This window comes from Hesperophylax consimilis, chromosome 7 (assembly GCF_061612785.1).
Source record: "Hesperophylax consimilis isolate HC1 chromosome 7, BYU_Hcon_1.0, whole genome shotgun sequence".
NCBI lineage: Eukaryota > Metazoa > Arthropoda > Insecta > Trichoptera > Limnephilidae > Hesperophylax > Hesperophylax consimilis.
In genome coordinates, this window is record NC_142842.1 from 19197770 (window position 1) to 19212385 (window position 14616).

At 35.2% G+C, this 14616-nt stretch overlaps 1 protein-coding gene across 2 annotated transcripts; it reads right to left on the reverse strand.

Annotated features, from left to right (window-relative positions):
* Positions 1–454: 454 nt before the first annotated feature.
* Positions 455–14521, reverse strand: LOC149422424 (DNA repair and recombination protein RAD54B-like). Of its 2 annotated transcripts, none has more exons than XM_089633795.1 (9): positions 14453–14521; positions 12847–13233; positions 11217–11442; positions 6624–6823; positions 4067–5068; positions 2977–3221; positions 1475–1674; positions 854–1009; positions 455–593 (listed from the first exon to the last, which is right to left on the reverse strand). In XM_089633795.1, exons 2-9 carry the CDS (start codon positions 12894–12896, stop codon positions 534–536), a joined length of 2139 nt encoding a protein of 712 aa, XP_089489921.1. In that variant the 5' UTR covers positions 12897–13233; positions 14453–14521; the 3' UTR covers positions 455–533. The 2 variants fall into 2 exon arrangements, with proteins under 2 accessions (XP_089489921.1, XP_089489920.1); XM_089633794.1 differs by lacking the exon at positions 14453–14521 and adding an exon at positions 13547–14064.
* Positions 14522–14616: the final 95 nt, after the last annotated feature.

Below are 14616 nucleotides of genomic sequence, written 5' to 3' on the forward strand. Positions count from 1 at the left end.
TTAATTTAAATTTTTTTTAATATTTTTACTTTAATTTAAGATATTTATATAAGTTTTTTTTTAAATTTATCCTGTGATTTTTCACGGGTCCGTGCTAGTTAGTAATAATCATTTATCTTTATGTTTCAAATTTTCGTTTGAGAGTCGCTAATATTGCCTTCAATGATTAAATATTACAATTTGAGGTTTTACCCTTTGTTATTCCAAAAATAAAATAATAATTATATTATTTTGTTTATATTTTTATTTAAAAAATAAATTTGTTAAAACTAATATGTTATGTATTTATTTAAATTTTTTTACGAATTATTTACACTCTATATAAAAGTATCTCTTAATGGTAGTCTTCTCGTAGAGAGGATATTTTTTCTTTGCAGTATTAATATTATGTAATAATTATAAACCAAAATTAGGAATGTGCAAATGGTAAAAAAAAACATTTTATTTCATGTGATTTTGTATCAATGATCATAAAACAGTATTTAGAGTTAATTATTTTTGTTACTTATAAATACTAATTAGATCTCTTCTTATTACTCAGTCTTTCGAAAAATAAAACTAATTTGGTCCTTTGCAGCACTCAAGCCAATTTCCTGGAAAGAAATAAAATTATTTTCAACAAGAAATTAAATATCTATTTGACATTGAATAGATTTACAATAAGACCTTGTGAGATTAAATAAATTGATTGTCTGCTCAAGAATGAATTTCGATATTTGAAAATGCCTTATCAATTTCAAAAGAAGTTGTATCAACAGCACTTTTCTTTAGTGGTAATTTATAAAAGAAAATAGTACTCTCTCAATTATTGGCCACTCGATTATCCGACGACTAGAAAACTAGAAAACCCAACCTCCAAGAGTTGTGGGCTGAGCGAAGGGCGGAAGTGGTCCCAGGACTTGAGCTGGTTCATGCTGTTGGAGGAGCTGTCCTGGTTGAAGGAGGTGGCTGCCCGACCGCGGGCAAATACGTCTTCAGAATCTTCCTGAAGACTTTCTTTGTCCTTGTGCTGAAAGAAAATACATAATGGGAAATTATCGGTAATTATGGCTACTATTTTCAATCTTACAGAATAAAGATGAATCATGATCTCGTATAGAGGATGAGACCATTGTAAGCACAGAATATTTAATACACACTAGAAACGCCTTCAATGAAGATTGGAATGGAAACTGATGTCACCACTGACTTGACGTTATTTATCAACACTTTAAAATAATATCCTCAAAAGCAAAAAATATTGCTTGATGACACCTTTTTTCATACCAGTTCAGTAGTAACATACAACAATATTATTAGAGTTAACATTAGGGTAAATATCTGCGAGTGGCAAGCAGGTAACCCTCAGAATTAATAATTCACAAAAAAGATACACTTTTTTTTGTACCAGTTTAGTAGCAATGCAACGATTTTTTTAAATTAACATAAAGTCTCAATTGGTAAAAAAAGGAGGTAAGTACAAAAGATTTATTACGTCATCAGAGCCGTCACCCCTACAGGGGCACGTCAGCACATCATGCGTGGCGCTCTCGCTGTCCAGGTTTGCCACAAATAGCTCCTTCAGTTCCGAGTTGCACAGCTTCTGCGTGGACTTCATGTTGTCCGGGTCTATGATGGCGTCCGAGAGGCCCGTCTTGAACATCTGGCGCTGGTAGATCTTTTCCTCAATGGTACCTGGATTGTTATTACGATTTTTTTAATCAAGAACAGACAGGACAAAATTTACACAAGGTATAACACAGCTCTGGAGCTCATGATTCTGTGGTAATGTTGTCTAAAAGAAGGGATCCCAGTCCCATAGGAAGCTAAAAGTAAGTATAGAAAAACATCATCTTTGGGGATGCTGTGTGGGGGTATTTTTAATAGGTCTAGAGAGTCCGGTTGGAGAGGTCTCAACCGGCCTCTCCTGATCCGGCCCGACACATCCGCCGCCAAAATCTGGACAAGCCTAACCCCATGAATCCGGGCACCCCTTCTTAGTCGCCAAATGTAGCGAACCACTCGGGGGTCCTGGGGCGGCGGTACCCAAACCCGCTTCCCAAGTTGTAACCTAACCAAACATTATTTTCAATGTTTTAGTTTCGTATAAATTGGTAAATAATGTTTACAATAAAGTAAAATAGTTATTTAAAAAATTATTATTTATAATGATAATTTTATAATGTCTTTAAAAGCAGTTATCTTATCTCTATGTAATAAAAATATATTAAAAAAATTTAAAATCTAGTAGGTTGATGTTTACTATGTAGTTTAAATATATTTTTTTAAAAAGACAAACTTATGGGTTACATCTAACACAAAAAGCTAGAATCATTCCAGAATGCGCTGCTCCGACGATTCACCAAAAGGCCCTGGTTCGTCAGGAATAGCATTATTAACACTGACTCGAAAATTCCTCCACTCCGAAAACATAAACAGATTTAGCCAAAACTTTTACTCCAAATTAGAATCAAACCCGAATCCCTCCTCTAACTTCGGCCGCTGGAACCCCAGCACCGACCTCCTCTGTCTCCGCCCAAACTCCATCTTATACCCTCCCTTACCGCAGTGAGTGGATTTATATAAAAGATTGCTATAAGCAAAAAAAAAACAGTATATTTCCATATAAATATTTTGATAAAAAAAATTATACACTGTTTTTGTGTTTATGCTCTACTCCCAGTTGACGCAGGAAGAAGGAGAAATGTTCCCTGGCACTGTATAATATTTTTTATAATACGATATCCAAGAGACAAATATTCCCAGGTTACAAATAACCTGACAATATTTGAAAAACTTCTACTACCACCATTAAAAGCAGAATATGTTGCTCGTGCAACGATGGAGGACATAGTAGGGGAATTGAACTGAGTCTGAGTGGGATCCAGATGCAAAGAATTGTGTTAAATCAGCTACTGACCAGTCATATAACTGTATATTCTCCTTGCAGTCCTTTCTCCGGGGGTTAAATTATAATTTTAAAATCATAATGTTTACCGGTGGTGAGCAGCCTGTAAATAAACACAGGCCTCTTCTGCCCGTCCCTCCAGACCCTGGCCATGGCCTGGTGGTCCACGGCCGGGTTCCAGTCACCGTCGTAGAGCACCAGGCGGGAAGCGGCGGGCAGTGACAGACCCGTGCCCCCCGCCCGTGAACTCAGCAGCAGCACCGGGGGGCCCCCTAGGCGGTTGAACGACTCTACCACCGACTGACGGCCGGACATGGGCGTGCTGCCGTCTAACCTGGTGTAGGGGATATTAAAATCACATAAAATATATGTAAACGGAATAAGGACGCTTTTGCAGGTTAAAATCAATATACGTAGATCACACGTCTAGTGATTACATCTGTTCATCGTGTTTATTTCAAAATATTGAGAAAACTGAAAATCAATCAAAGTTTGCAAGCCTTTATAAATGACATTTATTAATAAAAAATAAGTTTTTAGTTCCATATTATAGTATTTATATCTGATGTAAATACAATATTTTGGCATGGAATTTAGCAAAAAGAAGATACAATATCTGTGCTCATAAATGTATTGCCAGGAGAGATTTTAATATGTTTATATCTTTGGGATGGTGGGAGATGCAATATTTGAACCCAAAAAAATATAGGCTATCTAGTGATGAGTCATTCATGAACGAGCCTCACAATTAAGCTAGCTCTTTTTGATGAGCCTTGTTCGTACGACTCCTGCTAAACCATACCACGGCTCAATTGACTGCGTCTGACAGTCCGACATCCAGACTTGGACACATGTAACTACCTAGCATCTTATTTTTCTTGTGGTATGAGGCGGTGTACCGGTACCAGGAGTCGTATGATCATTCATACTCTTATGCTGGGAAGCTGGGAGCCACATCGGAGGAGCCGTATCGGGCAAGCGCAGTATGCTCATTCCTCATACGGTCTCAGATCACATTTCCCGTTCAAGTTAGTCGACTCTTTGAGTCGTATGAAAATATTTACATAACACCCCCTCTTCATAAAATGATAATCTTTGACCAAAATATTTTATCTCTAAGTCATGCAAATACATATGCATAAAAATATAGTAGTCATAAATAAATAAGATCATAATTACCTGGTAAAAATTATGAAATTCTTTGAGCAGACTTCTGCCAAAACATCCAGCATCCTTGTGGAGCAAGACACAATGACTATCTTTTCCTTCTTCTGGAAGATGACTTCTTTTATCAGAGCCTTCACGACGGTCAGCTTCCCTGAGTGTTCCTCCGTCACATTCGTCAGTACCGGCAAGAACTTGTGCAGAGATTCAGCGATGGAAACATTCACACCGTTCACGTCGAGACTTTCATCCGGCTTTTTGATCAGGTGCGGATAGTTGCAAATCTTCTTTAGTAAGACTATCAAGCTAAGCGGTGAGGATGGAGCAAAGTCTTTTTTATTCCACCAATCGTCCGTTGCAGCTGTGTACAACTTTTCTTGCAAGTCCGTTATCTTACAGCAAATCACACACTCCGTCTTGACAGGGAGATAGTCTTTTAACAGGTTTTGAGTACGCCTTAATATAAAACTTGACGTCAGCAGTTGTAAGCGGGCTGCGCTATATTCCCCAGCAATGCTTTCTTCTTTTGTACTCTCTGGTTGTTGTGATATTAAAATCGGGTTTACGAATTCTTCTTTAAAATCATTGTAAGATCCCAAAATTCCGGGGTTGGCTATGTCGATTAAAACAAAGTATTCTTGTAAATCGTTTTGAATCGGCGTTCCGGTTAGAAGCACTCTTTTTTTGCACGTCAAATTCTGTAGGGCCTGAGCTGCTTTTATGTTGGCATTTTTTAATCTGTGGGCTTCGTCGCAAATTATGATATCGAAACACATGGATTCAATTTCGTTGGCGTGTTTAACAAATCTCTCATACGATATTATCATGACGGGAAGGTTTGGGCGGGCTTTGAATTCTCGTGGCTTGTGACTGTTATCGACCACGAATGGTAGCAGTCTCTCTCTGCCGAGCCATTTGAGTATCTCTTTCTCCCAAGTGCCACACAGTGTGCTGGGGGTTATAATAAGTGCCCTTTTGATGACTGTGACTCCGTATGGTCCGTGCTTCAGTAATGTCCTGTAAACATATAAAGGCATTCAACCGAGTACATTTTTATGAACATACCTTTTTCTTAATAAATATTTTTACTTTCAGTTTCAGTGTTGATAAATCGGCATTTATTGAAACATTATTTTTACAGTTTCATCAAATATAACATAATTTGCTACCTACACTAGTTTTAATCTGTTCTGAGGTAGGTAACGATTAAAAAATAATTATTTCATTTTATGTTTTTATTACACAATAGAATATACTATAATGTCCTCCACACTAAGGATGGGTTCTTTCACAGAATTTGAACAATTCATCAAATGTAAAAGTTAATTTTCGAGTTCTGTGAAAATCCTATTCAAGTTCTGTTATTATATCATTATAGGCTAGTTGCTTGACAAAACTGAAATAATAACATAACTTGAAAAAATCTTTCAAAGAACTTATTAATTAATTAAAAACAACCCGTTCTTAGAGTTCACCTCTGTTGTGGAGGATATTTTATAAGAGTAAGTTGGATAATTTTAAGAAGGAAAACTCAAATTAAAAATATTATTGGTGTAAACAAATTAAAATTTTAAATTGTAACACTTATAAACAATTTAAAATATTATGGCAATTTAAGCAAGTTTCGGTCCGTGGCTGAGTTGACGTCGCGTCTGACTCCCACCCAGGCGTTGTGAGTTCAATTACTCGGCATGCTCAGTTGTCCATCACAATATAAACAAAATTTTCCGCTTACTTTATGATAGTAGGAGATTTTCAAATATTGTCAGGTTCCCAATGGGAATTTTTGGCGAGTGATATGCTGAAATAGGCCAAGCCACAAGTGATATGCTGAAATAGCCAAGCCAAGTGCAAGTGTGTCAGCCCCATAAAGGCAAACAGCATCCTTCCCTAAACAGTTTCATCATGGAAATTTATTTACAAAAATGAGTCCTACGTCACAATTATTAATTTAGAGGTAAACCAATTTTGACAACTGTTTTGTGGCCTCCCATAATTGGTAAAATGAACATATATATATATGAAGGACCATTGACCTCTCAGGTACAGATTTGGAAAAATACTGAACATACCCCAATTGGGGATGCCATAGTCTTACTGGCTCCAGACGGGAGCAGTTGGGACTCTTGTGCGGTAATACTGTAAAAAAAAAAAAAAAAACATATAAGATTAGAATGTTAAAGATTTAAGGGTGTATATTTATTTAATTGATATTAATAACTAGCTGTACCCTGCCACGCGTTGCTGTGGTTTAGCCTGTCTGCTGATAGTGAAACAATAGCGCATGTTGCTTTTACGTCCAACAAATGGCGCTATTTAAAAAAAGCATGTTTTTACCTTTCACAGGTTTCATCTGTATAAAAAAAAAACATGCGTATTCGAATGTAACGTTATGTCAAAATTTCAAAGCAATCGGTGAAGAGCTTTTGGAGAGTTAAGATTTAGAACAAACAAACATTTACATTTTTATTTATATAGATTGGCAGCAGGTTGGCCGGCAAAGAACATTATATAAATATTATCCATTTCAAATAAGTAATTTCTTGATATTACCTCAATTTTGTAAACTTACCAAATAAGTGCGATGCACTGCAACGTCTTCCCGAGCCCCATCTCATCGGCCAGAATGGCCCCCGTATACTCACTGGAGTACCCCATTACGCAGCTGTACAGGAACACCAAGCCATCCTGCTGGTGCGGACGCAGGCGCAATGTAAGGAAAGAGTCCACCACCACACTGCAGATTGGACGCTTATTAATGTTGTGCTTCCACTAGAATAGAGGAAATACGACTACACATTTAGGATATTGAGCTTAACACTTTAACAGCCACGCATCTGATAGTATTATTGTCCCAGCGTCTGGACGGTGTAGGCCCTCTGATTGGTCAAATTTAAATTGTCTGTTTCGGGTAACTTGAATATTAAGACACAATTCCATACTAAAATAGGATCGCTTCATAATAATACGAGATTTCTTCATAAGCATCGTTTCTGCTCATATAATTTTTGGATAATATCGAAGAAAATATGTTTTAGAAAGTTCATAATCCATTGGATTAATTACATTACAATGAAAATTCTCCACAGTTACGTGATTATGTTTGACGTTTATAAAAATTCACGCGTTTCTTCAAGATGGCCGACAGAGCGCACCTCTGGCGGTTTAAAAACGAACCAAATGCCTGGCGCGAATATTTAAATATGCAGCTAACAATACTTGACTACTTACCATTAACAAGCGTTTTATAAGAAGATTTCTTCTGGAAGCTTATCACTTTGTAATGGCATTTATCATTATTTTTTATATTTTTTTTTCTTATTAATTATATCTGATTTTATATTGGCATGTTTTCTAATTTCTAAAATTGCAAAATGATTTATTTGCGATGCTTTATATCCTGAGTGAAGTATTTTAAGACCTGAATTTTTATCGAAAGTGTGATCATTATTTAAAAGATTATTTGCAAACTCAGATTCACTATTTCCATTTATAGCCCTGCGATATTCTTTAGTTCTGACTTCAAAGTTTCTATTGGTTCTACCTTTGTAAAAGAAATTACAATCATCTCAATTGAGTTTTTAAACTCCTGTTTTTTTGTTTGAATTTTGCTATCATTATTATTAAGAATATATTTCTTCATTGTTATTAGTGTAAAACGCCAGTTGAATGGTACCAGGATTGTTTATATATATATAATTTTAGAAGTATCGTTATCCACAAACAGAATTCTACGCCATTGTTTATTTCTATCTTTAGAAAGACCGTTTGAAGAGAATGTGTTTAATTTTTTTTATTTAGTATTTCAACTATCAATTTATTAGAATAACCGTTATTAAATGCTATTTGTCTTATGAATATATTGTTTTATGGTTATATGCTATTTGTTTTTTTCAGGTCTTAAAATACTTCACGATAAATAATTTTGAAATTTTTGAAATGAGGAAACATATTAATATAAAAGCAGATATAATTAACAAGAATTTTTTTATAAACTCTCTTTTAAATATTTTCCCACTCAACTGGTCTTTCCCGTCTAACGATATTGTAATTCCTAATTATTATAAACCCAGCCTACTCTTACTCTTCCCCCCTCCTTCCACTTCTTCTTTCTGAATTGCAATCTATATTTAATTTTTGACTTCGGTGTATACACAATAAAATGTAAACATTATATTTATTTATTTATTGGACAATTTGCATAGCGCCGCTTTTGTGAGATATCACCTCAGGGGCGCTATATTGTAATAATCTACCTTTATATATAGATTTTTACTCTCCTGATGAAGGTGTATATATAATCTAGCTTTAAACTTTATTAGATACAGTAACAGTTGTAGGTAAAGAATTACCACCAGTTGGAGTAAAATTAACACCTTTTAATTAAACCGACTGCTAATGTCACCGCACAATTACCCTCCTTTTATTCATAAACACGGGTACAATTAATCAATATGTAATAATCTATTATTTAAGTCAACTTTGTTAAAACTATCTTTAATTGTGACAAACTAAACGATATTGATTCAACTTATAGACATTGACGGTTGTAACACATATTTAAGCACTGCAAGTCTCCTATGAGCTAATTATATTAGGTACGATAACAGTTAATATCAGTTGTAGACATGTAGTCAATAATAGTGTTTCATTTGAAATAATCCATCACAAATACGTAAAATTTCATTTATTCAAACAACTGTCATTCTTATTATGCGTAAATTTAGAATGTTATTATTAATTAACTCCTTCCTGTTCCGTGTTTTAACAATATATATACTCACCCTCTCTCTGTGAATGTTCTAATATCTATCTATTAAATGTAACTGTTGTTAATATCACTTAAAATGGGCGAACCCCAAGCAAGAGCCGCCCGCAGGGCCTAGCAGAAAAAAACCCGCGGAGCGGGTTTTTAACTGCTAGTTTTCATTACTGTGACATTTTATCAGCCGTTCATGGGCCTCACTCGTGACTTTCTTTTCCTAGAAGATGTTGAACACGGGTATCACTCGTGATCGAGTTTCTTACTGTTCTCTTTTCTCTTTGTTTGACTAACCAACTAACTACTAACCACTAACCCATTTCAAGGATCAAGGTTAATCCGTCATGCCTGAAATACCTTCGGGATAAAAACCCCATTCTGTCAACTTTGTGTTACCTAGCTCCTACAACTTGGGTAATTTAAAGCTGGAGTAAAAGAGAGGTTTCTGTGGAGTAAATGGTACCTGGCCGCGAAAAAAAACTTATTCTGTTGTAAACATCTTTACGCTAAGTAATCACCGACACAATACCTTTGAAGTAAAAAAACTCCGCACGACCCGTGCTGACACCCACCTTCAGCGGGCCGCGGTAAAATTTTCAGACATTGACCGGTCGGCGGTGACAAAAAGGTTTGAGAGCACTGATTTAAAGGATCAGGGTTAATCCGTCACGCCTGAAATATCTTCAGGATAAAAACCCCATTCTGTCAACTTTGTGTTACCTAGCTCCTACAACTTGGGTCATTTAAAGGATCAGGGTTAATCCGTCACGCCTGAAATACCCTCAGGATAAAAACCCCATTCTGTCAACTTTGTGTTACCTAGCTCCTACACCTTGGGTCATTTAAAGGATCAGGGTTAATCCGTCACGCCTGAAATACCTTCAGGATAAAAACCCCATTCTGTGCATTGCCTTTACTATGTGATATGTTCACTTTTTGATATTTTTCAAAGATAGTGACACCAGGATTTATTTTTGGGAGCTTTGTATTTGGATTCAAAGGAGTCAAAGGGTAAATCAAGTAGATAATTATGATAATGAAAATCACTTTTATTTTACTTAGTGCTTTTATGAAAAGAAAAACTAATAATAACCTCAAACGTTTAGAAGGATGGAATGTAAAAATATCATTCTAAATCCTCCGGATCGCTTTCATTGAATATCTGTAACAAAAAAATTGGAATTTAACTAAAATCTTTGTAAAAGTAGAAGAATTCAATTTTTTTTCATTATCTCATTTATAGGCCCTGAGGAAAATAATTTCCCTCAGGGCCTATATCATCTTCGGGGATGCTGTGTGGAGGGGCTTTTTAAGGAGGGGAAGGAGTGAACATGGGTCATGAAGACACCCATGCCGAGACATTCCACAGCCGAGCTGCAGAACTCAAGAACGATTCCTAGAAACAATCTATTCTCATGTGACAAATGTAAACCGGTCAGTGGTTGAGTGGGCATAGCGCTTGGGTCTCACCCGAGCGTCGCGTGTTCGATTCCTCGGCTGGCTAAGTCCTCCATCACAACACAAGCAACATTTTCGGCTTTCTGTGGTGGTAGTAGGAGATTTTCAAACATTGTTGGGTTATTCGTAACCCGGGAATGTTTGTCTTTCTTTTTAAAAAAAAAAAAAAAAAAACCATTTTCAATTGTTGGGCGCGCATTTCGGCATGTTTCCCGACTATGCACCTTGCAATAAAATACCGGTAGAACAAGGACAGCATTACAACCTGACTCCTGTGCTCTAAAGATTGTAATCTGTTTGTTAATGTTAATCTTGGCAAGGGGGCCTTTTATTTTATTTCAATCAGGTTTAAATCTCACAAAAAGCCTTCACAGCTAGAAATTGCAGGAATTTGCATACACGCTCAACTTTATAAAATTATGTTAGTTTTGCCCGGAACAAATGCTATTGTGTTCTTGCAGGGAAAATTTTGATTTAGCAGCAGTTGTCGACCCCCTAATTAACCCTTCAGGCTAATGTCTCATAAAAATCATTCTATCTCCCTTACTGACATGGTGAGAAATATGATCTAAACGGTGTTAGAAAGAGAAAATATCACTCTTTATATTCAAATCTAGAAGTTAATTATAGAACAATTTAAAAGCGCACTTTTATGTAACCAAAGGTTCCGAACACAATTTGAAAAAAATTATGAAACTTTGTGAATTTTTTACTAATTATTTTTATATGAAATGACATAAAGTGGGGTGACATTAAGTTATTTATTTGGATTTTATTGCAAAGCGGAAATACTCTGACCTTTGTCAAAATATGGCTGAGGCCTGCGGAGTAGGTCATGGAAAAGTCAAGCGGCTGCTATATTTATTAAAGACAAGATGCTTGATTTCACTTCTGCTAACTGACTTATTAAAATGCAAGAATACTTTTGATATTTATTATAATTACCTGATGAGAACTGGATGGTGGTGGCAGAGTGAGAGGCTGGACCCTCTTCATGTCCAGGGGTTTGCAGATGCTGGAGAAGTCAGAGGAAACTGTGCTGGTGAGGTTCTTTTTCTTGATCTTGGTAGGGCGGTAAACTGGTTCAGGAGCCTCGCTCGGTCTCTTAGTGACCTCACGACATTCAGCGGAGGAGCATGATTCTATTATTTCTACTGACTTGGAGCCAATTCTGAAAAGATTTTTTAACAATTATTATTAACCCCACACCGGATGGTGTATGGAGGATTGAAAAGGAGTGGACTTGGGACCTGAACAAAATATTGTAGGAGGGAAAAAACGTATAAGTCCCACCAGAGGCAAGTTGTCGAATACAAGAATGAATTGTAAAAACAAAATGATGCAACAAACGTTAACAGTGTACAAATTTTGGGGATAACAAATTAACCTAAATCATAAGCAAATAAAGATGGCAGATTGAGGGAGTTAGTAACTGACCGTTGAGAAATACAAATACATAATGCTCTAAACTACACACTTCATTTGCCCAGCACCATTATACCCACCAAGGAAAACATTTCTTTAATAAATTACCACAAGAAATTAGAAGCATTAATGATAAAAAAACAAATATTGAACTATGAAAAAAAAATTTTAGGGAAATCTTTAGCAAAAAAACTGATTCCCCTAGTTTCACTTGAAAATCTCACAAATCATTCTACTATACTCTACTTATCCTCCATAATATATTTTTTTCTTCCTTCCAAATACAATAATTTGTATGGATTTTAATTTTGTAATTCTTTTTACTTTGTAACCTAGTTATATTATTTTTTCGCAAATGTACACTCCTTTTCCATCCACAAGCAAATGCTTTTAATGGAAGTGTAGTATAAATTAAAACAGTATGACTTGTAAACATTGTATATTGATTGTAAAAAATACAAATATTAAACAAATAAAAATAATTAATTATTATTTGGTGGTTTGGCGAAGAGGTTGAGATGCTTTTTGAGTATTTGCTAGGACATCTATAAAAGACGCCAGGTATATCCGCCATGCATTTTTGTCAAGAGATTGTTATAAGAAGAATATACAAGTGGGAAAAATACTAAATTTTATTATTATTTAATAATTTTTATTGTAATAACTTTTGAAGGTTATACTATCAATGTAATATATCATTGAAGAAAAAGATAATACGACAAATCTAAATTAATAATAATAATAATTAGGTTCCGGTGGCTGAGTAGTTATGGGTAAGACAGAGATCCTGGGGTCCGATTCCTAGTTGAGACTGCAAAAGTTTTATTTTTCTGTCTTGTTCTGTTTCATGTTTCCTTTAGATTTATTAATACTACCTATCTTGTTTTACAATAATTATTTTTTAAATCAAAAGGCACAGAAAGTACCCATTTAATATGTGCTATTTAATTTTTTTAATTATAAAATATAGGTCTTTAAGGAATTCCATTTATCATGATTTGGAGGCAAATTTGGCAATTATTTTGATTACAAACTAATTATTCGGTTTGGTTGGAGATTTTGCCCTCAAATCCAAATTTAAGTTTTTTTATAAAAAAAGGTAGCATAGCCGTGATATATATTATAAGTTACTGAAATATTTTAAACTTACATTAAAATTTGCCCAACTTCAATTTCTAGTGGTTTCAAAAGACTTTTCATTCCCAATACTGTTCCATCATCACCACGCAACGTTGCTGACTTCTCAGAAACTTCCAGAAAACCATCGCCATCCCATGTTTTATGTTTCTTTGTAGAAGGCTTGCCCCATACAACCTTAAATTGTGAAGAATTGATTGTATGAAGTAGATTATTTGCAGCACTTTGATCTTGTAAAACATTACATTGAATTGGTGCACTTTCTTGTTTCTTCCCCTTTGGTGGTTTGTTGCTGAACAGTGAAAATATCGGCTGTTCATTCTCATTGGGTTTCTTGACATCCGGTTGGCATTCACTTGCAGAGCATGTTTCTATTATTTCTACAACTTTAGAGCCGATTCTGAAAAATGGTTCAATTAATCAAGTTTTTTATAAAATTTTGAAAAATAAATATATACCTATTTATACATGATAGGTATAGCAAACTAGATATTATGCAGTGGCGGTCCCTAACTTTTCAGTGAGCTTGAGTACTAAGATTAAAAATTGACTGGACATTGAAAAATCATCATACAAAATATATATATATATATTTTTTTTTTCGGTTACAACATCAATAATGTCATATTTTTTAATCTCACTAATCTAGCTCACGAAAAGTCTAAAAAACCGCCCCTGCTATTATGCTATTTTTGTAGTGTGTAAAAACTTACGAAAGAATTTGACCAATATCGACAACAAGCGGTTTCAAAAGACTTTTTGTTCCTAAAACGGATCCATCTTTGTCTCGCAACGTTGTTGTTTTCTCAGATAATTCCAAAAAGCCGTCACCATCCCAAGTCTTATGTTTTTTGGTCGAAGGCTTTCCCCAAACAACTTTAAAATGTGATAATTTTTTTGATTGTGACAAAATTAAAGCATTGTTAGAAATGGTGTGCTCATTTACAACATTATTTTCGTGAAATGTGTTTTCTCTTTGTTGATTTGATGGTCTTTCGATGGTTGTTGGAACAGTATCAATAGTAACAGAATCACTGAAAGTTTCACTTTCGTCATTATCAAGAAGAGAAAGAACACTTTTAATACTACGCACATAATTAGAGTTAGGAACTATACCATTTCCACTGTTTCGAGATTGAGAAGGAGCTGATGATTTTCTCATAATTAAATTTTTAAGAAGAATGGTATTAGTTATTAGTTTGGAACCGCGTATTTATTAATTGAGGTTAAAAATGTGTTGATATTGACAATAGTTGACGTTTGTTTGAAATTATTTATCGTGTGGCGGGAATAAATTGTTCAGTTGTTTATTTCCACAGGGGGTAGGTACTATTCCATCCCATAGTACCTACCCCCTGTGGAAATAAACAACTGAACAATTTATTCCCGCCACACGATAAATAATTTCAAACAAACGTCAACTATTGTCAAAAGGGTATGTTACACCTCACAAGTCTCCCCCTCGTTTGTAAAGTGAAAATACAGGAGAAACATATCGCCACCCGGTTGGACAGCGTTGTGAGGCGGGATAGGGTAGGGGCTGTTAGAAGTGATTTATTTCATGCATGTAGAGGCTCAATTTATATGAAGGAAGAAAAAAGGGTATTTTATATAATCACCTGGAAAAAAGATTCACGTAACCGGTAGCTCGTTCCACATACGAGTCGACTTACACAAAACAGATATTAACTGTGGACAGGTGTTCTGCTCGTGTCTTTCCAGTTTAATGAACATACACCGGTGCACACTGGCGAAGTTATAATGTTACACTTGAATAAAGGTA